The sequence below is a fragment of the Spermophilus citellus genome, assembly GCF_964194105.1.
Source record: "Spermophilus citellus genome assembly, chromosome: 16".
NCBI classification, from domain to species: Eukaryota; Metazoa; Chordata; class Mammalia; order Rodentia; family Sciuridae; genus Spermophilus; species Spermophilus citellus.
Genome location: NC_138196.1, coordinates 31,003,804 through 31,025,554, shown reverse-complemented (window position 1 = coordinate 31,025,554; position 21,751 = coordinate 31,003,804). Strand labels below are relative to the sequence as shown.

At 39.8% G+C, this 21,751-nt stretch overlaps 1 protein-coding gene across 6 annotated transcripts in view; it reads right to left on the bottom strand.

Annotated features, from left to right (window-relative positions):
- The window catches only part of UNC5D (unc-5 netrin receptor D), a gene marked incomplete at both ends in the record, with an annotated part of 514,193 nt that extends 495,750 nt beyond the window's left edge, over positions 1-18,443 (bottom strand). For all 6 annotated transcript variants that reach the window (XM_081269820.1, XM_081269821.1, XM_081269822.1 and 3 more), the window contains one exon: positions 18,344-18,443. In XM_081269820.1, the coding sequence (XP_081125946.1) occupies positions 18,344-18,443 (100 nt within the window). The remainder of the gene's footprint in view (positions 1-18,343) is intronic.
- Positions 18,444-21,751: the final 3,308 nt, after the last annotated feature.

Sequence of the window (21,751 nt, the reverse complement as noted above, 5' to 3'; positions counted from 1 at the left end):
AAGGCAAACCTCTTCTACAATATTAATTAGCTCTACTACACTGAACTAACTTGAGTCCCTCAAATCATTGGCCCAGCCCTCAGTGATTCAGAACAGAGCCAAGGAAGAAAAAAAGTGTCTTATTTCAAAGATATTTTGGAAAAATATAACCATTTTAAATAAAAACATCCTTTTAACAGAAGGGTAAAATGATCAATAGTCTTTAGTCTTCTGGTAACTGTTATTCTGAATTCCTTTGTGTTTCTATTGATTACTCTTGTTATTATGAGTCTGAAAAGGAAAAGAGGCAAGGTTGACATTGAGAAAAGGGAGATTTGGCAGGATGTCTACAAGCCAGGCAAGCTATCTCTTCTCTCTACACCTCATTTGCTCACGTTTGGATTTGGGCCTTTTCCTAGAAACTTCAGGGTCCTTTTTGAAATAAAATGTTATGATTTTTGCAAATAGTAAACACAGGAATACACGAAACTCAGTGATCAAATTAGTGGTCATCAGTTGTTAAATAAAAGGCCACTTTAGGGCTGGGGATGTAGCTCAGTGGTAAAGCACTTGCCTAGTATGCATGTGCCCCCCCCTCAGTTCAATCCCCAACACCACAAAAAAGGCCAGGTGGGTGTTTTATATCTTCTATTATATAATACTGTTCCCCAAACTAGAAAAGTGGTGTACATCCAGAGTTCAAACAAAGACAATTATTAAAAATGAAGACCACCTGGCTCCTTGGTCTTCCCAACCTCTTCACAAAAGTCACTGATTAGAGACAAACCAGAAAGCAGAATGATGAGTTGAGGGTATATAATATTTGATGAGTTGTGAGTGGAGATATTTATTCAGTTTTTTTCAAGAAGACTTCAAATATGGAAATTAAAATGAAATCTTATGTACCTGGTTCCTTCTAAAAAGAAAATCAATTTAGCTAGAGTGAGCCCACACACTCTGGAGCATCAAAGAGCTCTTCCGGAGGGGAGAATACCTCCTAGGCCTCCAATCCCCTGCAGCCATCCTCACTCAGCCTGCTTTTGCTATTAGAGTTACACACATAGGTGGAGTACCCTTTATCCAAAACACTTAGGACCAGAAATGCTTTAGATTTCAGAATTTTGGAGAGTTGGGGATATTTGCAAAGACTTAAGTGGTTGAGCATCTCTAACACAAAAATCCAAAAATTCAGAGTTGGGAACATCTCAGATTTTATATTAGGGATGTTAAACCTGTATTCACATTTGCTTACAACCACTGCTTTGAGAGAATTTAAAACAGATAGCCCAATTTAGTGTTGGCATCTTCCTAAAACTTCTTAAGCCAATGATTAGCAGTATCACTTCTGAAAACCCATTAGCTTCTCTTGCAAATTTTACTTCCAGAGTATCATCCCTTCATTGAAGAATGTCAAATATTTTAAGATGTCACATATATTTTAATATTGGGGACTCAATATTCCTGAAATGATCAAAATCCTGTGAGCATATGATATTGGAAACAAAGGGTAGCATTATAGAATGTTAGGCAGACAGGAACTTAAGGTAGGCTAATCACCTCATTTTATAAATAAAAAGAACCAGAGGAAAAAAAGTGACAGATTGAAGGGTGCATTGTCTTGACCTTTCCAACCCGCCATGTTGTATAAAAGGCAAGGAAGTTTTGACTTGAATAGTAAAACAACAAAAAGACTAAGGGTTGGAAAATAAAGGGATAGAGGGGAGATACCATGGAGAGAGGAATGGGAGTACCAGAATTAAGACGCTGACTTTTCAAGTCAAAATTGTGACTACAAAGGACATCGGAAGATGGCGGCGGGAAGTGAGTAAGCCGCTCCATGCTCCGCGCCGCCACGTCTGAAAAGATGAGGTAAAGATCATTAAAGGAGATCTGTCGACAAAAACCCAGCACCGTGTCAAGAAAGGGGCCTAGGTGGAGTGAATCCGCCACGACTCCAGCCAAGGTGGGGTGAGTCCATCATGACTTCAGCGCGAGCAGTAAGGCTGCAGCCCCAGCTGCCCAGCTCCCTCGGCCCCTTCTCCTCCTCCTCTCCGCCTTTCCGCTTTGCTTCTCCTCAGCTGTCTCTCCTCCCAAGCTCAGTCCCTAAATCTAGATCTCAATTTCTTTCCCCCACCCCACCCGCTCTCCCGCGTGTCCGGTACCCGGCCGGCGCGGCCCGAGGCGCTGCCTCCCCTCCCCCAGCCCGCACCCCCTCCCCGGGGGTCCCGAAGGCCGCTGCCGCCGCCGCCGCCGCCACCTCCCGCGGAGCACCATAGAGCAGACTCTTCACCGCGCAAGTGAGCTGCCGGGTTAAATGAAACAGCTGATAAGACAAGTGACAATTTAAAATCTAAGTGATCTGAGAACACACACTGAGCCCTGATCGGCTGAATTCAAGCTCCCATTCACCTGCTTCCCGCAGACAAACAGCTGTGACTCAGCATTAATCCATCCGGCTGAAACAACTGGTCAGCCCTTCTCATCCTACGGAGGTAAATGCCTACCGAGCCTTCATAAGTAGTGGCCACAGGTTTGAAACGGGGCTTGGGAGAGACAGTAAGGACCCACCCGTTGCATTGGTCGCCTGGCAAAGGGAAACGAACAGTCGATATTTGCAAGAGACACCACTACGGCAGAGAACTGACGTCATCAGACTGCGGCGGAGGAGATAACTTCATTGAAACCTGCGACTACAGGTGCGTAATCCCCTAGCCTTCCCTCTCCACACATCGGGAAAAACTTAAGGGCCCCTCCCAGCTCTCCCGTAAGGGCCCCTCCCAGCTCTCCCGTGAGTGCGACAGTCAGCCCGAGGGAATCAGAGGTGGCGCGGGACCCGCGGCGCGGAACTCCTGCTCCCACCAGGGCTGACAGCTGAGGTCTCTTGCACCAGCTACCGGGGGCGTGGCTACTGGAGGGCAAGTAAAATTCGCTGAGGATTCTCAACCCCAAGCTCTACAAACTTAGGGTCTGAGGGAATGGCAAACTGGAAGAGTGTGCCCAGTCGTTCATGAAAACAGGGCTCCCGGGAGCAGCAGACCTGGCGTGTAGCCAGTATTGTGGTGAGCGGCACCCATGAGAGGGGCCTGGCTAGAGGAAAAGTGGGAAGTGACTAGACACAAGAGGAGGCCCTAGGCACTCAGGATTGGAGACTCGCCCAGTCTGGGAGGAGCTGCTGCACAGTGATTGGTTCCCGCGTATTGACAGGAGAGACTTGACCTGGTGGGCAGAGCGCCACCTACTGTAGGAGAAGTTAATTAAACTCTAAGACTGCATTTATTAGGTTTTTTTTTCCTTTTTTCTTTTCTCTTTTTTTTTTTTTTTGATTTGGGTTTTTCTTTCATTTTCATTTTTCTTTCTTGTTTTTTTAAATTTTTTTACAATTTTTTTTAAAATTTTTTCTTCTTCTAATTTTAATTTTAATTTTTTTTATTATTTTTTAAAATTTTTTTTTCTTTTTTTATTTCCTATTTTTTTTCTTCTTTTGTCTTTTCACTTCTCTTACCGCCCCCTTCCTTGAATTCTACCTGTTTACTCTCATTCTCTTTAGTGACTTCTTCCCTTCCCTTCTAATACCTTTCCTCCCAAGCATCAAATAAATTTATAGGAGTAAACAGTAACTCAGCAGTCAAACAGAACAAGAAGTAACATGAGCAGCTTCAAAAAGCAAGGAAGAAAAGGAGTACAAACAATGCAGGACAGCCTAAATATTCAGGAGGACCTAGAGTCATCAGAAAAATGGTCATATAAAGAACTCAAGGAACACCTTAGACAGATGGAATGGAACCTTAAAGAGGATACAAGACAGCAAATTCAAGCAGCGAAAGAACACATTGAGAATGAATTACATAAACAGATAAAAGAAGTAGTTAAGCATCTTTATCAGGAGATAGAGATTATAAAAAATAATCAAACAATAATTCTAGAAATGAAGGAAATGATAAACCAAATTAAAAACTCAATTGAGAGTATCACTAACAGAGTGGAGCAAGTAGAAGCCAGAACGTCAGATAATGAAGACAAAATATATCATCTTAAAAAGAGTCTAGCCAACTCAGAAAGGCTGGTAAAAAATCACGAGAAAAACATCCAAGAGTTATGGGATAACATAAAAAAACCAAACTTACGAGTCATCGGGATAGAAGAAGGTACAGAGATTCAAACCAAGGGAATGAGTATCCTGCTGAATGAAATAATTACAGAAAACTTTCCAGAAATAAAAAAGGAAACAGATATACAAATTGAAGATGCATACAGGACACCGAGCACACAAAATCACAGTAGACCAACGCCAAGACACATTGTTATGAAGATATCCAATATACAAAACAAAGAGAAAATATTAAAAGCTACAAGAGAAAGGAGACAGATTACATTCAGGGGTAAACCAATAAGGTTAACAACGGATTTCTCATCACAGACGCTGAAAGCAAGAAGGTCATGGAACAATGTATTTCAAACACTGAAAGACAATGGATGCCAACCAAGAATTCTGTATCCAGCAAAATTAAGCTTCAGGTATGACAACGAAATAAAAATCTTTCATGATAAACAAAAGTTAAAAGAATTTGCAGCCAGAAAACCAGCATTGCAAAGCATTTTGAGCAAAACACTACACGAGGAAGAAATGAAAAACAATAACCAAAACCATCAGTGGGAAGTGCCTGAGTAAAGACAGAAGGCGAGGGTAAAGATAATCATGGAGAAACAAACTAAATTTTTTAAAAAAAGGATAAACAATCAAACATGGATGGAAGTTCAAACCATATATCAATAGTAACTCTGAATGTTAATGGCTTAAACTCTCCAATAAAGTGACATAGGCTGGTATCATGGATTAAAAAAACAAATCCAACAATATGCTGCCTCCAGGAGACACATCTGATTGGAAAAGACATACACAGGCTGAAGGTGAAAGGATGGGAAAAAATATACCACGCACACGGTCCTTGTAAGCAAGCAGGGGTGGCCATCCTCATATCGAATAAAATCGACTTCAAGACTAAGTTAATCAAAAGGGATAAAGAAGGTCATTATATACTGTTAAAAGGAACCATTCACCAACAAGACATAACAATTGTCAATATTTATGCACCAAATAATGGTGCTGCGACATTCATAAAACAAATTCTCCTCAAGTTCAAGAATCAAATAGACCACAACACAATAATTATGGGTGACTTCAACACACCTCTCTCACCATTGGACAGATCCTCCAAACAAAAGTTGAATAAAGAAACTATAGAACTCAATATCACAATCAATAACCTAGACTTAACTGACATATATAGAATATATCAACCATCATCAAATGGATATACTTTTTTCTCAGCAGCACATGGATCCTTCTCAAAAATAGACCATATATTATGCTATAGGGCAACCCTCAGTAAATATAAAGGGGTGGAGATAATACCATGCATTTTATCTGATCATAATGGAATGAAACTGGAAATCAATGATAAAAGAAGGAAGAAAAATCCTACATCACATGGAAAATGAACAATATGTTACTGAATGATCAATGGGTTACAGAAGACATAAAGGAGGAAATCAAAAAATTCTTAGAGATAAATGAAAATACAGACACAACATATCGGAATCTATGGGACACAATGAAAGCAGTTTTAAGAGGAAAATTCATCGCCTGGTGGTCATTCCTCAAAAAAAGAAAAAACCAACAAATAAATGAGCTCACACTTCATCTCAAAGCCCTATAAAAGGAAGAGCAAAACAACAGCAAATGTAGCAGAAGGCAAGAAATAATTAAAATCAGAGCGGAAATCAATGAAACTGAAACAAAAGAAACTATTGAAAAAATTAACAAAACTAAAAGTTCGTTCTTCGAAAAAATAAATAAGATCGACAGACCTTTAGCCATGCTAACGAAGAGAAGAAGAGAGAGAACTCAAATTACTAACATACGGGATGAAAAAGGCAATATCACTATAGATGCTACAGAAATACAGAAGACAATTAGAAATTATTTTGAAAACCTATATTCCAATAAAATAGAAGATAGTGAAGACATCGATAAATTTCTTAAGTCATATGATTTGCCCAGACTGAGTCAGGAGGATACACACAATTTGAACAGACCTATATCAATGGATGAAATTGAAGAAGCAATCAAAAGACTACCAACCAAGAAAAGCCCAGGACCGGATGGGTATACAGCGGAGTTTTACAAAACCTTTAAAGAAGAATTAATACAAATACTTTTCAAGTTATTTCAGGAAATAGAAAAAGAGGGAGCTCTTCCAAATTCATTCTATGAGGCCAACATCACCCTGATTCCGAAACCAGACAAAGACACCTCAAAGAAAGAAAACTACAGACCAATATCTCTAATGAACCTAGATGCAAAAATCTTCAATAAAATTTTGGCGAATCGAATACAAAAACACATCAAAAAAATTGTGCACCATGATCAAGTAGGATTCATCCCTGGGATGCAAGGCTGGTTCAATATACGGAAATCAATAAATGTTATTCACCACATCAATAGACTTAAAGATAAGAACCATATGATCATCTCGATAGATGCAGAGAAAGCATTCAACAAAGTACAGCATCCCTTTATGTTCAAAACTTTAGAAAAACTAGGGATAACAGGAACTTACCTTGACATTGTAAAAGCTATCTATGCTAAGCCTCAGGCTAGCATCATTCTGAATGGACAAAAGTTGAAGGCATTCCCTCTAAAATCCGGAACAAGACAGGGATGCCCTCTATCTCCACTTCTATTCAATATAGTTCTCGAAACACTGGCCAGAGCAATTAGACAGATGAAAGAAATTAAAGGCATAAAAATTGGAAAAGAAGAACTTAAATTATCACTATTTGCAGATGACATGATTCTATACCTAGAAGACCCAAAATGGTCTACAAAGAAACTACTAGAACTAATAAATGAATTCAGCAAAGTGGCAGGATATAAAATCAACACGCATAAATCAAAGGCATTTCTGTATATCAGGGACAAAACTTCTGAAATGGAAATGAGGAAAAACACTCCATTCACAATATCCTCAAAAAAAATAAAATACTTGGGAATCAACCTAACAAAAGAGGTGAAAGATTTATACAATGAAAACTACAGAACCTTAAAGAGAGAAGTAGAAGAAGATCTTAGAAGATGGAAAAAATATACCCTGTTCATGGATAGGCAGAACTAACATCATCAAAATGGCGATATTACCAAAAGTTCTCTATAGGTTTAATGCAATGCCAATCAAAATCCCAACGGCATTTCTTGTAGAAATAGATAAAGCAATCATGAAATTCATATGGAAAAATAAAAGACCCAGAATAGCAAAAGCAATTCTAAGCAGGAAGTGTGAATCAGGCGGTATAGCAATACCAGATTTCAAACTATATTACAGAGCAATAGTGACAAAAACAGCATGGTACTGGTACCAAAACAGGCGGGTGGACCAATGGTATAGAATAGAGGACACAGAGACTAATCCACAAAGTTACAACTATCTTATATTTGATAAAGGGGCTAAAAGCATGCAATGGAAGAAGGATAGCATCTTCAACAAATGGTGTTGGGAAAACTGGAAATCCATATGCAACAAAATGAAACTGAATCTCTTTCTCTCGCCATGCACAAAAGTTAACTCAAAATGGATCAAGGAACTTGATATCAAATCAGAGACTCTGCGTCTGATGGAAGAAAAAGTTGGCTCCGATCTACAGATTGTGGGGTCGGGCTCCAAATTCCTTAATAGGACACCCATAGCACAAGAGTTAATAACAAGAATCAACAAATGGGACTTAATTAAACTTAAAAGTTTTTTCTCAGCAAGAGAAACAATAAGAGAGGTAAATAGGGAGCCTACATCCTGGGAACAAATTTTTACTCCTCACACTTCAGATAGAGCCCTAATATCCAGAGTATACAAAGAACTCAAAAAATTAGACAATAAGATAACAAATAACCCAATCAACAAATGGGCCAAGGACCTGAACAGACACTTCTCAGAGGAGGATATACAATCAATCAACAAGTACATGAAAAAATGCTCACCATCTCTAGCAGTCAGAGAAATGCAAATCAAAACCACCCTAAGATACCATCTCACTCCAGTAAGATTGGCAGCCACTATGAAGTCAAACAACAACAAGTGCTGGCGAGGATGTGGGGAAAAGGGTACACTTGTACATTGCTGGTGGGACTGCAAATTGGTGCAGCTAATTTGGAAAGCAGTTTGGAGATTCCTGGGAAAGCTGGGAATGGAACCACCATTCGACCCTGCTATTGCCCTTCTCAGACTATTCCCGGAAGACCTTAAAAGAGCATGCCACAGGGATACTGCCACATCGATGTTCATAGCAGCACAATTCACAATAGCTAGACTGTGGAACCAACCCAGATGCCCTTCAATAGATGAATGGATAAAAAAAATGTGGCATCTATACACAATGGAGTACTATGCAGCAATAAAAAATGACAAAATCATAGAATTTTCAGGGAAATGGATGGCACTAGAGCAGATTATGCTTAGTGAAGCTAGCCAATCCCTAAAAACAAATACCAAATATCTTCTTTGATATAATGAGAGCAACTATGAACAGAGCAGGGAGGAAGAGCAGGAAGAAAAGATTAACATTAAACAGAGACATGAGATGGGAGGGAAAGGGAGAGAAAAGGGAAATTGCATGGAAATGAAGGGAGACCCTCATTGCTATACAAAATTACATATAAGAGGTTGTGAGGGGAATGGGAAAATAAACAAGGAGAGAAATGAATTACAGTAGATGGGGTAGAGAGAGAAGATGGGAGGGGAGGGGAGGGGGGATAGTAGGGGATAGGAAAGGTAGCAGAATACAACAATTACTAATAGGGCATTATGTAAAATTTTGGATGTGTAACCGACGTGATTCTGCAATCTGCATTTGGGGTAAAATTGGGGGTTCATAACCCACTTCAGTCTAATGTATGAAATATGATATGTCAAGAGCTTTGTAATGTTGTGAACAACCAATAAAAAAAATAAATAAAGACAGACAAAAAAAAATTGTGACTACATGTCAAGCTTAAGTATCATTAATGCCATTTAAACTAATGGCTTACAACTTTAATGGTGTAAGTTTGATATAATGATGATATATGACGTTCTACTAACTCATAATACACACATGTTCATGTATTACAGTACTTATCACCTTGACAATTATAAAAATTTGTCAGTACAATTGTTTTTCTCTGCCACAGCATGTAATATGCTAAAGCTATCTTTTCACATTGATATTTAAGGCTGATGTGCACCTCAACTTAGATGCTAAACTTCTTAAAACATCAGATGGATTCCTTTTAGCCCCAAGGGGAAAAATATTTAATGACAAATCTTTCTGTCAACCTTATTTCTTTAAAGCAAACCCCAAAATGTTTACATCCAACCCACATACCTTACACCAACAAAACCTGCGAATCTCCTGATTGCTTTTTTTTTTTTTTTTTTTAAGGGAAATTATCTTTGGAAATGTCCTCATTCACTGCTGATAACCACTGTAATGTCTGGTCCCATGACTGAGGGATTATCTTTTCAGATGAAGAGCAGATATTTTTTGCAGCTCTCTTCAAAAGGTTTACAACACACATCTCTCTGGTAAGGAACTTTATTCTGGGGTCTGTATTCTTTCCTATTCTCTTTTAAAAACAAGCTACATAATTCTTAAAGACATATTGATGAAAATTGGTATTGGAAGTCCAATTGCATTGTGCTAAGCTGATTTCAAACACAAGTTAGAAGACTTTGATCTCCTTATATGACTGAATACAGAAAATAAAAAGGCATATAAACGCAAAATTAATGATAAAGACAAGGTATTTAGAAAGCTATGCAAATTGAGCTAGTATTATATTTCAAAGACGTGTGATGTCTATAATGACATTAAAAAAAAAACCCTCACAAGAATTTACTTGTGGTTTTACTTTGAGGAACTACTTTAATTTTCTTGATTCTGAAGAAAATGTTATTGCCTAGCAAGTTCCTCAGAAGATTTTTACATGTCAATTATCTTATACTATAATATACTATTTTAATATATTGACAATTTTATTTCTTTTCCAATCACTCCTGACTTACTTACTACTGCTCCAATTTTCCCAAGACAGGGCCATTTCTGTTCGAAACCATGACAAATCTTAATACCATACAGATCAAGAAGGCAAAACAGGCATTTGAATGAATTTTACTCATTTATTTCTTCTTCCAGTGTTCACAAATCTACATCCCTATCAACTACCATGTAAGGGGAAGCGCTCTGTCATCCAACTTTAGAGTAATGCATCTATTTGGAAAAATACATGATACTTAAACTAAAAAGGCCCAGAAACTATTCAAAGATTTGGCTTCTAGCAGTTGTCTGGCTTAGGTTGAAAAAATCTCTAAAACTTACATGTTGTCATCTGTTTGATATCAGGGTCACGTGAAGATACACAGGGATCAAAACTGTGGAAGTACCTGAAAGATGGCTACCAAAACACAGTGAAACACAAGGAATGAGCCAGTATTCCACAGTCCAGCAGGGTGACTGCAGTTCACCAGAATCTATTACACATTTAATGAAGAACTAGAAAAGAGTAGCTTCAAGTTTCCACACAAAGAAATGAAAGGCGATGCAAATAGTAATTACCCTGATTTGATTAGTACATACTATATCCATGTTGAAATATCACACTGAACCCCAAAAACATGAACAATCATTACACAGAATTACAAGTTTCACAAAAATGAATCATTATTCAAAACAGCCACTTAATCATCTTTCTTGGATAATCTAAGAATGTAGGCCTTACAATCTGTTGAGGAAAAAGAGGGGGAAAAAAAAACCCTCAAAATTATTTCATTCTTATTCTTGCAGCTAGATTTTCCTGAGGGTTTTATCACAATATTGAGGTTTTAGAAATTTTAGCTTAAATATTATTCATACCTGAACAGAAGGTTAAAGTAACAAATATTGTTCAACACATGCTATGGGACCAGCCCTGCCAGGTAATGGAAAGCAATAGTGAGCAAGTTCAGTCCCACAGCAAAAGCAGATGGACCCAAACGCAAGCTCCCACAGCATGTTGTGACAACAGCAATCCCACTATTTGGGGAACATCAGTACCCCATATGGGCATTCCTCTGTTTTCTTTTTAAATGTTTTTGTTCTACCTCTCATTTAACTACAGTCACATTCTGTGATTACCCTGAATTCCAGATCAATCTTAAGTGCAGCTCCAGTCAAGAGAATACAATAAACTGAAGAAGTACTGAAGAGGGCTGGAAAAGCCTCTCATTTAACGAAAATTCAACTTTGGGCAATCTGCTCAAACTCTGAGAAATTCAATTTTGTCTTTATTACAGGAAATTAACGAGATGCAGACATAAGACCCCAATTATTTCAAAATAAAATTTAAGACTTAGAATGGTGCCCTGTGAAAGTCCATTAGTTTTATAAGCAGCTGTATGTCTGAGTAAAAATTGACATGTGTGTTTGCCTAGTCTCCTACTGGCAATTTTTAAATGGTCACATTGAAACCTGCTTCACACCGGATTGCAAGTGAGAAACAACACCGCAAATCAAAACCTTGAATTACCATCATAGATGGTGTCATCTAGGAGCTTGTCAGAAATGCAGACCCTCAGGCCCTTCCTCAGATTTACTATATCAGAATGTGCATTTTAACAAGATATGCAGTGACTCAAATGTACATTAAAATTTGAAAATGATTTTTGAGCTTCAAACATTACCAGGGTAGCTTCCATAACCCATGATCAATTGATTTCCTCTTTTCCACCAGTAGGTTTATTAATATAAATTCAAATAAAGATGGTAACTACTTAATAAGTACTAATGCTAGCATGAGCCACCAATGACTTCCAAGCAACTCCAAATAACTACTACTAATTTGGAGGCAAATCTTCTCATCTAATATATAGCAAACTAATTTGCTTTGTAGGAAGTTACTAAAATCTATTATTGATATTATACAAAACATAGTCATCACGCCAATGGTTGACTGTACCCTTGAATTAGTCAAGATGATTTCCTAACTTGGTCCTCTTGGATCACCTGCTTCCTAAGCCTACCTGCCAATTACCTACCTTCTGGAATATCTGCAGTGGACATCACTTTCCTTCTGACTTTCCAGATTGAGAAATTACAGCTCTCAATTTAGGATTCCACGGAGCATCTCTAAAGTCCATCCTTAATTAAATGTGACTCTGTTGCCATAATATCTTCCCACTTGATTACTGCTATCCAATCAATGCAGGAGAAAAATGGAAGGATAACATCTCTTTCTGGGATGAAGGCTCTTTTATACTTTATGAACCAGAAACTTGGGGACAACAAGTCAATAAAGTTGGCCCTCCATATCCATAGGTTCCATATATTCAACCAATTGCAGACTGAAAATATTAGGGAAAAAAATAGATGTGTACTGAATATGTATAGACCTTTATCATTATTTTACAAACACAGTAAATCAACTATTTTTGTAGCATTTACACTGTATACGGTATTATAAAATAACCTAGACATAAAGCATATATGTGAGGATGTAAATTATATGCAAATACTACACCATTTTATATGAGGAACTCAAGCGTCCTCAGGATTCAGATACTGAGGGACAGCTGGGTTTGCACTAAATAAAGATACCATTGGCTTCACTTGAGAGATCGCTTTTGGCTTTTCAGTGTCCTTAATTATGAAACTTTCGGAAGGAGCCAGTCATACAAGAACATCCTATACTCACCCTGTTGGAAACTATATCATGAAATATTTCATGTCCTGTAGTCACCTGATATAATCTGAGAAATTTCTAATCCAAAAAGACTACATGTTCCAACATCTGAAATTTTATGAATACCAAAAGGATACCACTAGGCACATGTAACCTCTTGTGATAGTAGGTCTCAGTCAAAACTCAGGAACACTACATACAACACATGAAACTATCTTCAGTCTATGTGTATAAGCTATATATGAAACACATGTGAATTTTATGTTTAGACTTGGGTCCCATCTCAAGATATCTCATTTATGTATCTCTAAACATTCCAAAATCTGGAAAAATCCAAAATCAAAACATTTCCAGTTCCAAGTGTTTCGGAACCTGTACTCATTATTTTGATGTAAGCCCCATATATATAACCATAACCCAAATATTTATGCCAGTGAATTCCAGTTCAGTGAGGTGGGGGCAATGCAGCAACTAGTGGTAGGTTAAGCAAAATACTTAGTATACACCACACTGCAAAAATACTCACTTCCAAAAGCTCAATAGTTAGCAGATTTTGGATAATGCCGTCCAAACTAAATGCATTAACATCCGCCTAATTCTGAAAATTATCTACGCACCACATGTGTATGCACACAATAAGGCCATACGATGCAATGTGGAACAAACAATTAAAAGTTCTTTTCAAAGTGAAAATGCAAAATAGAACGAATATCTATTTTCTATAAATGAATCTAGCCATCTGCCTTGCAAAAGCAGCAGCAGGAGGACCCAAAACAGCAGAAACAGCAGCCTCTGGTGTTAACAATCTATTCTCAAATCTCATGCTCCACATTTCCCCGACAAACAAGGCTAAAAATACAAGACATGCAACAAATAGTCTCCTGGGATCTGCCATTCCATGGATGGAGTATTCAGAGTAATATTTTCTGTTGAAATTCAAAACTGAAAAAAAAAGCAAGCTATCATATTATAAACTGGCATTCAGCATTTTAAGTGTGAATCCAATCCCGAAGTGTACTAAGCTGAATGGTGAGAGGGTGGTTGTTTTCATACAACACAAATCTCTTAGATTTATCTGAATATATTTACAGATGTATTTAAGCTACTCTAAATTCCTCTATATTTCTTGATAGTTATAAAGATACCATTTTAGTACTTTTGTCATCAAAATATAAGGGTCCGCTTATTTTCAACAGTTTAGAAAACCATCTTTTGTTATGGACTCTGGAATCAGACTGATTAAGTCAAGTTCAGACTCTACCATTTGCTCATTGCATGGCCTTGGGCAGTATTTAAACCCTCTTTGCCCCTCTTTTCCTATCTTATAAAGAAAGAAAATAGTACCTACCTCATCTTACAGGTTAAATGAGTTGATGTATGTAAAGCATTTAGAACAATGAATGGTGCTAACTAAATACAATATTATTATTTCATATTCAAATAAAGCTGCAAAATGCCTTATTTTAAGGAACAGACATGAAATAAAGAGTGGTAGCAATATGATAATAGTTATATTAGGCCAACCATGGCCATTTAGAAAATGAAGGAACAATATCTTTACCTAGATCCTGACTTAGAAGAACATGGGGAAAGTTTCTATTGGTTACCCTGTTGGGCTGTTAATTCATGAAAGCATCAAAAAAGGAGAAGACAATGACACTGCTGATCAAGTGGCACTGCATGAAGTAAGGAACAATCAGGATTAACGGCCAAGGAGTAATCAAGAGGGAGGGCACAATACGGTGCTCAGTGAACATGTACATTTCTGTCCATTGACAGGACACCCCAATCCACCACCACTTCCTTAAAGTGTACAATGGAATCATTCTCTGGATAACTGGCTTTGAATTTGATTTTAATACATGTTGCCTAGATCTCTACCCTAAATATTAAAAAAAAAAAAAAAAAGCAAAAAGGAAGAATAGCAAATAGTCACTATTTCCCAAAAAACTAAACCCTTCATAAACCTCTTAATGTTAATGGTGTCTTCTACTACATTTGGAAGAAAATAAAACACAAGTTCACTAATCATTGACGCAACAAACAGAAAACTGCTCTTCCTAATTAATCAGACAGTCTGGTCTAGATATACTGACAGAATCCGAGGCCTGAGAGTGCAGGGAGGACTTGTTGGGTTCCCTAGGCTTTCGAGTCCTTTAAGGTATTACTTGAAGAACCACAGATGGGCCTTTCAAAGAGTGAGCAAGTCTGTAAAGTATGACAAGAGCTGTCATTTCAGTGCCTCACGAAAAAGGTTCATCTCCTCTTAAAAACTGAGATGCTTAAGAGATCTCCTGAGCAGAACACTTCGTGGGGCAGGCAAAGAAGGTGCCATAGGCTTCTCAAGTTCATGGGACAATCCAAAAATTAGAAAAAGACAAGTCTGATAGGAAACTGGACCAAAAGGCTCCCTTCACGGTGTTATGAAGGGATACATTCTTGAGGAAAAGGAACAGATAAGGGAGAAAAAGGGATAAGGGAGAAAAGGGGACACCTATTAAAAATCATTAAGGAGGAAATGGCAATAGTTTTAAAATTGTAGAAACCAGAGAGATAAGTGGATTTAAGTATGTATAAGTCACATGACTCTATTATGCCTATAAAATAAGTATGTACTTCCTTTGCCATTAATGCATTACTCCAGCAATCACGCACGAGGAGGATTTCATTGTCCAGGAAATTTTTTAAAGCTTGGAATCATGTGAAAGCCCAGCTTGCCTAGGGTATCTTCCTCCCTGCCTTTAGTGACTAAAGTCTTTATGTACAGTATCTAATACAGGAATCACAACCAGATCAACAGCAATGCTTTTTTCCCTCAAGAATAAAAACAAATCAGTATGACAACATGATAGATTCAATTACCACTTGGCAGGTCATGAAGAACTTTAAACAACCGCCTTTTAAGATAAAAAGTGTTCAAACATAACAGTAATCATGGCACCAAAGTGCTTTCCTTACAACTTGCCGCAGGCAGAATAAAACTCTCTAGAGGGAAGTATTGCTCACTAAGGTGGAAAACAGTAGTACTCTTTGGACCACTACTTTCTACACTCAGTCCCTGATCCCAAGTATCTTTCTTTTTGAGCGTATTCAAAGCCAATTATGTGAAATCTCCCACTGATTTTCAGGTTTTACTGTAAATATGAAGAGAAAAAATTTTTTTAAATGTGAGCTGGTACAATATTTATCTGTTTCCATGATTACTGTAAATAAAATATACTGAATTATTAAATTTTCTCATGCCATCAAAGCAAAATGTCATAATCTTATATATCCTGTTGGTTTGTGGATGTTGAGTATATCCAGGATCAAATCACTAAGAACAGTCTTTGAGGGGCTGGGGGTATAGCTCAGTGGTAGAGTGCTTGCTGAGTATGTGCAAAGTTCTGGGTTGGATCCGAAGCATCAAGACGGGGGGGAGGGGGGGAAGGATTTCTAGAGAACAATAACTATTTACTTGGATAAATAAAAATCATCAAGGACCAACCCTACACAAAACGGTGAGACTACTAAGCAAAGATACCACACTATAGCACCACATCTTGCTTTTAATGAATCACACCTTCCTAGGATGGGGGAACTTCAGTAACATTGGAACACATCCTTTGTTGTGAAAACTTCAATTGCATCCACCTGTCTAAAGCCAGGTGCATGTGGTTTCACAGGTTTCACAGCCTGTTTAATGTTCATTTCTTGAAGAATCTGACAGCTGCTAAAGGTAATAGGCTTCCATGCCCCAGAAAGTAAAATTTGACAAGGGAAATATTAGTCAGATTTACTGCTCCATTCCATGTGTCTTGAACATTACTATGATCTGTGCAAGACATTTGTTGTAAATAAGCCTGCAGAGTGTACAGTATGTTTTCCAGGAGACCTTTAAAGAACAGCTTGCAGACAAGAGGTGCTAGCCTTAGTTTCACAGCCAGCAAAACTCCATCCAAGAGGCTTTTGGCATGTCCCCACCTCTTGTTTGGAGCCAGCTTTAAGAAAAGTCCACCAAGCAAATTCCAAGGGTAAATACCAGGAGTCAGTCATGGCTAGATAGAAACTCGGACATTTAGCTCAACATTTAGGGAGAAAAAATAAAAGGCACACTCTCGCCCATACCAGTGTATTAAAAACAATTCAGAGCTGACTTTGCAAGAAACATCCTCTCATTCTCCATAGTAAATTAAACGACTGAAGCTTGTGCTTCTTCCAGAAAGAGAAAGAAATATACCTCACCGTAACCAAGTGTGTGGAATCAGTGAGGCTCATTTTTAAACCTTTCCTGCCTTTTAAAAAGCTTACTCCACTAAAAACAACAACAACAACTTTTCAGGAAATGAAATGCAAATACACACAGAACAGGATCATAAAACGGAAAAACCTCTATCCACTTTTTAAAAAATTTTTCTTTCCAGACAGTACAGCTGCTTTTAACACACTGTTAGCTTTCATAAAAATGAGATGATCCTGGTTCTTTTTGTGATCATCCTCACCCCTTCCCGCAGCCTCCTGGCTATTAATATATGTTCAGGAGACAGCATAGCAGAAGGTGAGGCGGTTAGCTCAGTTCAACCTCTTGCCAGACAAGCGTTAAGTAAATCATTTAATGCAGTTACATATTCTAAACCTACTGGATAGCATGCAGGGAAGGAGACAGGTAAAGAAGGGCAGAAAAGAGAGGCTTCCGGATTATTTTAAAGGTAAAGTCACACTACTGAGGCTGTGTATGAAATGGCCCATGGTCATCTTCAAAGCAGGTCCCTGAGATTTATCTTTAAGTTGATGCTTCCTGTCCTCGCTCAAGGTGGAACTGAAACCAGTTGCAAAATTTCACTCTGCAGAAGTGCAGAGGATTCAGGGGGGAAAAACGGGGTCTAAGCTTCTAAGTCGGAAAAAAGCTGAGGTCTCCGCGTTGCTCTGTGGGGCCCGCGCTTCCTAGCTGGAGTAAGCACGGGTTAGGGAGAGGAGGCGCAGGGTGAGCAGCCTCTGGCCAGCTGCTTATCCTCGCTGGGTACCGCAGGCATAGTTAAACCGGGAGGGTGCACACTACTCCCCCCAGCTCCTGCACACATGCGGCCTTCGTGAAGGAAAACCCAGAGCTGGCTAAGATCCAGGGTTAGGGGCGTCCGAGGGGTAACAAGCTTGGCGCAGAACGAGGCGACTAAAGCTTGGATGTTGTTCTCAGAAGGGAAAAGGCGTCATCAGTATTGGAGCCCACCCACCAGGCTCCTTTCGCTAGGAACTCTCGGACATCACTGTGGGCGCCCACCCATGAATGATCTCGCCTAGGAAGGAAGCGGAGAGGACCAAGGAGAGAGAGAACGGAGTGAAGATAGGGCTACTCCAGCCTGCAGCAATTGGGAAGGATTTGGAAAATTGAGCAGGCGATGAGTAAAAGGTAGGGGCTCGGGTCACAGCAACCTGTAGGATTGCAAATAGCAGATAGCAAACTTGGGTTGGAAAGCGGTGGTCCCCTTGGAGGTTCTCCCCCAGACTCCCACCCAGTCGGGCTCCGAGCGCGGAGAGGTGCAAGGCTCAACTTAGGAAGCCAACGCCATAGGTGCAGGTCCCGCTCAGTCTTCTGACCTCCTTCCCACTCTGCCCCAGCCACCCGCTCTGCCCAGCGCTTACCTCGGGCAGCCGCAGCCCCTGCTGCCCAGAAGCAGAGCCCCAGCCAAGAAAGCCACCGGCGCGTCCCTCCACCGCCGACTGCGGCCGACGCTCTCCCCATGTTCCTCGCCCCGCCGGGGGTACAGCTCCTCTTCCACGCCTCTGGAGTCGGGGACAGGCACTACGATGCAGGGGCCGAAATGAGTGGGTCCCGAGGGTCTTGGGCGAGTGACTGCTCCAACGCCGCTCCCTACGGCGGCGGGGCAGCGCGCTCCGAGCCGCCGCTGAATGGACCTTCAGAGGAAACGCGCATCCCCGTAGCTTCCCACGGCGAGGCGACCGCCGCCGCCACTGCCGCTACCGGAGTCACCGGCCCTGAGCGCCGCGCGGCTCGCAGCTCGGCTACCGGGCTCCGGACTACCGAGCTGAGCTGGGAGTCCGCATCGCTAATGAGACCCCCGCGGCCGCCCCTGCTCCTCCTCTCAGAGCGGCAGCCAATGACCGGGCCGGGGCGGGGCAGTGGGCGGGGCGGCGGGGGCCACGTGGGGCGGGAGCGGCGAGGCGCAGGTGAGCTGGCGGCGCCTTCACGTGCGGGGAGGTTCCTCCGCGCTCCGCAAAAAGCCCGGGCTCCAGGAGAAAGGAAGCGGGCCTGGCGCCTGGCAGTGGAGAGAGGAGCACCAGCCTCACAATGTTGTGCAAAGCAGCCTGGCTTCCTGGAGTCCAGCACTGCGCAGAAAGATGTGGCGTCTTGATAGCTGATTCCGTGAAACCTCCCTTTCCTTCATCAACTTTGAGCTCTTTCAAAGTCCTGCCTCTCCTTCTTCCAGTGTTTAACATTAGATGAGACATTACTCCTGGAAAAAAAATATTTAAAAGACTTATAATAGGTGCCAAGTGGGGTAAAATAACGATGGAATAAATTCATTATTGCATCTATACTAATCATTTATTTTCTTACAAATGAAGGCCGGAGGTTACAACATGAGTGCTTTTCCTTTTTTATTTTTTTTCCTTAATTAATTTTTCTGTTGTCTCAATCACTTTGGATTTCTCAAACACCTTAGAATCTCCCTCATCCAGGATGACTCCCTATTTCTGTTTGTTTTAATCTAGGCTCCAGGAATTGTCATTCTGGTTAAGTATCAAGGAACGGAGAGAGACACTGAACCTTTACACAAGGGAAGACTTTTTAAAGTATGGCTCGTTTTTAATAGATCGTCAGATCTTTGTTTAACAGCTTCTGAAAGTACAACAGGATTGCTTCTTCCCTTTTCGGAAAGCCACTCAAGTTTCAGAGAACAAAACAAAACAAAACAGGAAGTTGGTTTCAATTCCAAGGCTGCACAGACCACTGAATATATCTCATAGGATGTGGCCCTCAAAATGGTGCCAGAACTCACCTGATCAGAGCAGATGCCCCTCTTTTGCCTATCAGTCCCAACAGAAAAGAAGGCTTAGAAAGACAACCTTTCCAACCGTTCTTCACTATTCACGCTTAATATGGATGCAAGTACTTTTTAAACATCCACCTCTTGCCAAAGTGCTTTCTGTTCCCAATCACCTTTCTCTGGAGATAAACAATTTAAGGTGAGGTAATTGTTCTTTTTTTAAAATATTTATTTATTTTTTAGTTTTCGGGGGACACAACATCTTTGTTGGTATGTGGTGCTGAGGATCAAACCTGGGCCGCACGCATGCCAGGCGAGCGCGCTACCGCTTGAGCCACATCCCCAGCCCCGAGGTAATTGTTCTTGATGAGGTAATTGCACTAACTCTCTTTCTTTTGAAGAAAAGGAGGATGATAGACAGAAAGATTGATTCTCTGATAAGCACATATGCCATCCCTCTCCTGAGTGCCACCAGCATGTGAATGTCTCTGGAAAGAGCCTATTGTTTCCTCCAGTTTTCTTGCAACTCAATAAAAGGTTTGGGACCTGGTCAAGAAAACCAAGCTCTGGGGAATGGACACTTCAAAGCAAAGACTGATGTGGGGCTGGTGAGGGACTTGCCTGAAAATCTCTTTAGAATCTTTGCAAATGAGGGTTTTGTCCTTTTCCTCTGAGAAGGTGAATTGAGAATTAATCTACCAAATATGCTTTACCTGTCTTCTGGAAAATAGTCATCCATCGCCTGACTTTCCTTATTCTTCAAGACTGTGTGGCAGTTCTGTTACAAATGAGAATTAAAAAAAGAAAAAAGGAAAGGAAGTAGGAAAGAAGAAGAAAATGTTATTATGTTTCTAAGATCATATTTAAGTCTTACTACTGTTCCCACAGGGGGGCAAAAGCAAAATCAGTTTTATTGTGAAAAGGGATCCAAGAAATAGATAAGCTGACTTTAGGCTTATATTCAAATAAAATTGCAACAACAAATGAGATGGAAGGAGGAAAACTATTAACCTTTGAGTGAATCCTATACTGAAGGATTAGATCTTTCATACATATTTTTGAAAAGAAGAACCAATCCTTGTGAGGTAGTTACTAGCATCACTTTTAGCAGGTGAGAAAAGTAGGTTGGGTTTAGAACTGAAATGTCCAAGGTCACATAAGTAAGTGGCTGAACATCAATAAGGTTTTTCCAGAGACAGACTTTCCACCTCATCCTCCATTGAATTATTTAACTGGTTGGGTGAAGTTATTAAACACCCTGTATTAATTATATACCACTTATTATGTTCTACATTTTAGTATGCCCTGTGTCAATCTAATTTGGGCTATTTTAAAACATGTATAAATTGTAATCTATTCACATTGGAGAAATATCCATATCTATTTAGAGAAATAGAATATTTGCTATCCAGGATTATCATCTCTGGACAAGGAAAATCAGCATGAAATAGAATAACTGGTATGAGAATCATGGCACAAGGAGGCTATATGCACACACTGCCAGGGAGGCTAGATGCACACACTGCCAGGGCTCTATGGAATAAGGAAAGTCAATATTTCCTGTTTCCTCATCTGTGGACTAACAGCATTTGTCTAGATGACTTTAAGATTAATCCCATTTTTTAAAAAGACATCATTTTTAGCTCTAGACTGTTATGATGTTGAGTGCTGAAATTACTCAACTAAACTGGAAATTAAGGCAACTCTTCCGGAATTAGAACAACTACATGACAAACATATTGTTTTCTAGAGAGAATATTTTGGATCAGTGCCAAGCTATAAGTATTAACTATAACCATGTGTCTTGGTATGATCAGGCTGCTGATCAAGATATCATAAACTGGGTCATTTACAGACAACAGAAATTTATTTCTCATAGTTCTGGAGGCTGGAAAGTCCAAGATCAAGGTGCCAGCCAATTCAATGTCTGCTGAACATTCAGACCACAGCACCAAGTTATATTCAATGACTAGATTTGATAAAGTGGGTTTTTTTTTTCCTCTCAATTTTTTCTTTGAATTGACTGCCAATTTTCTAGTAG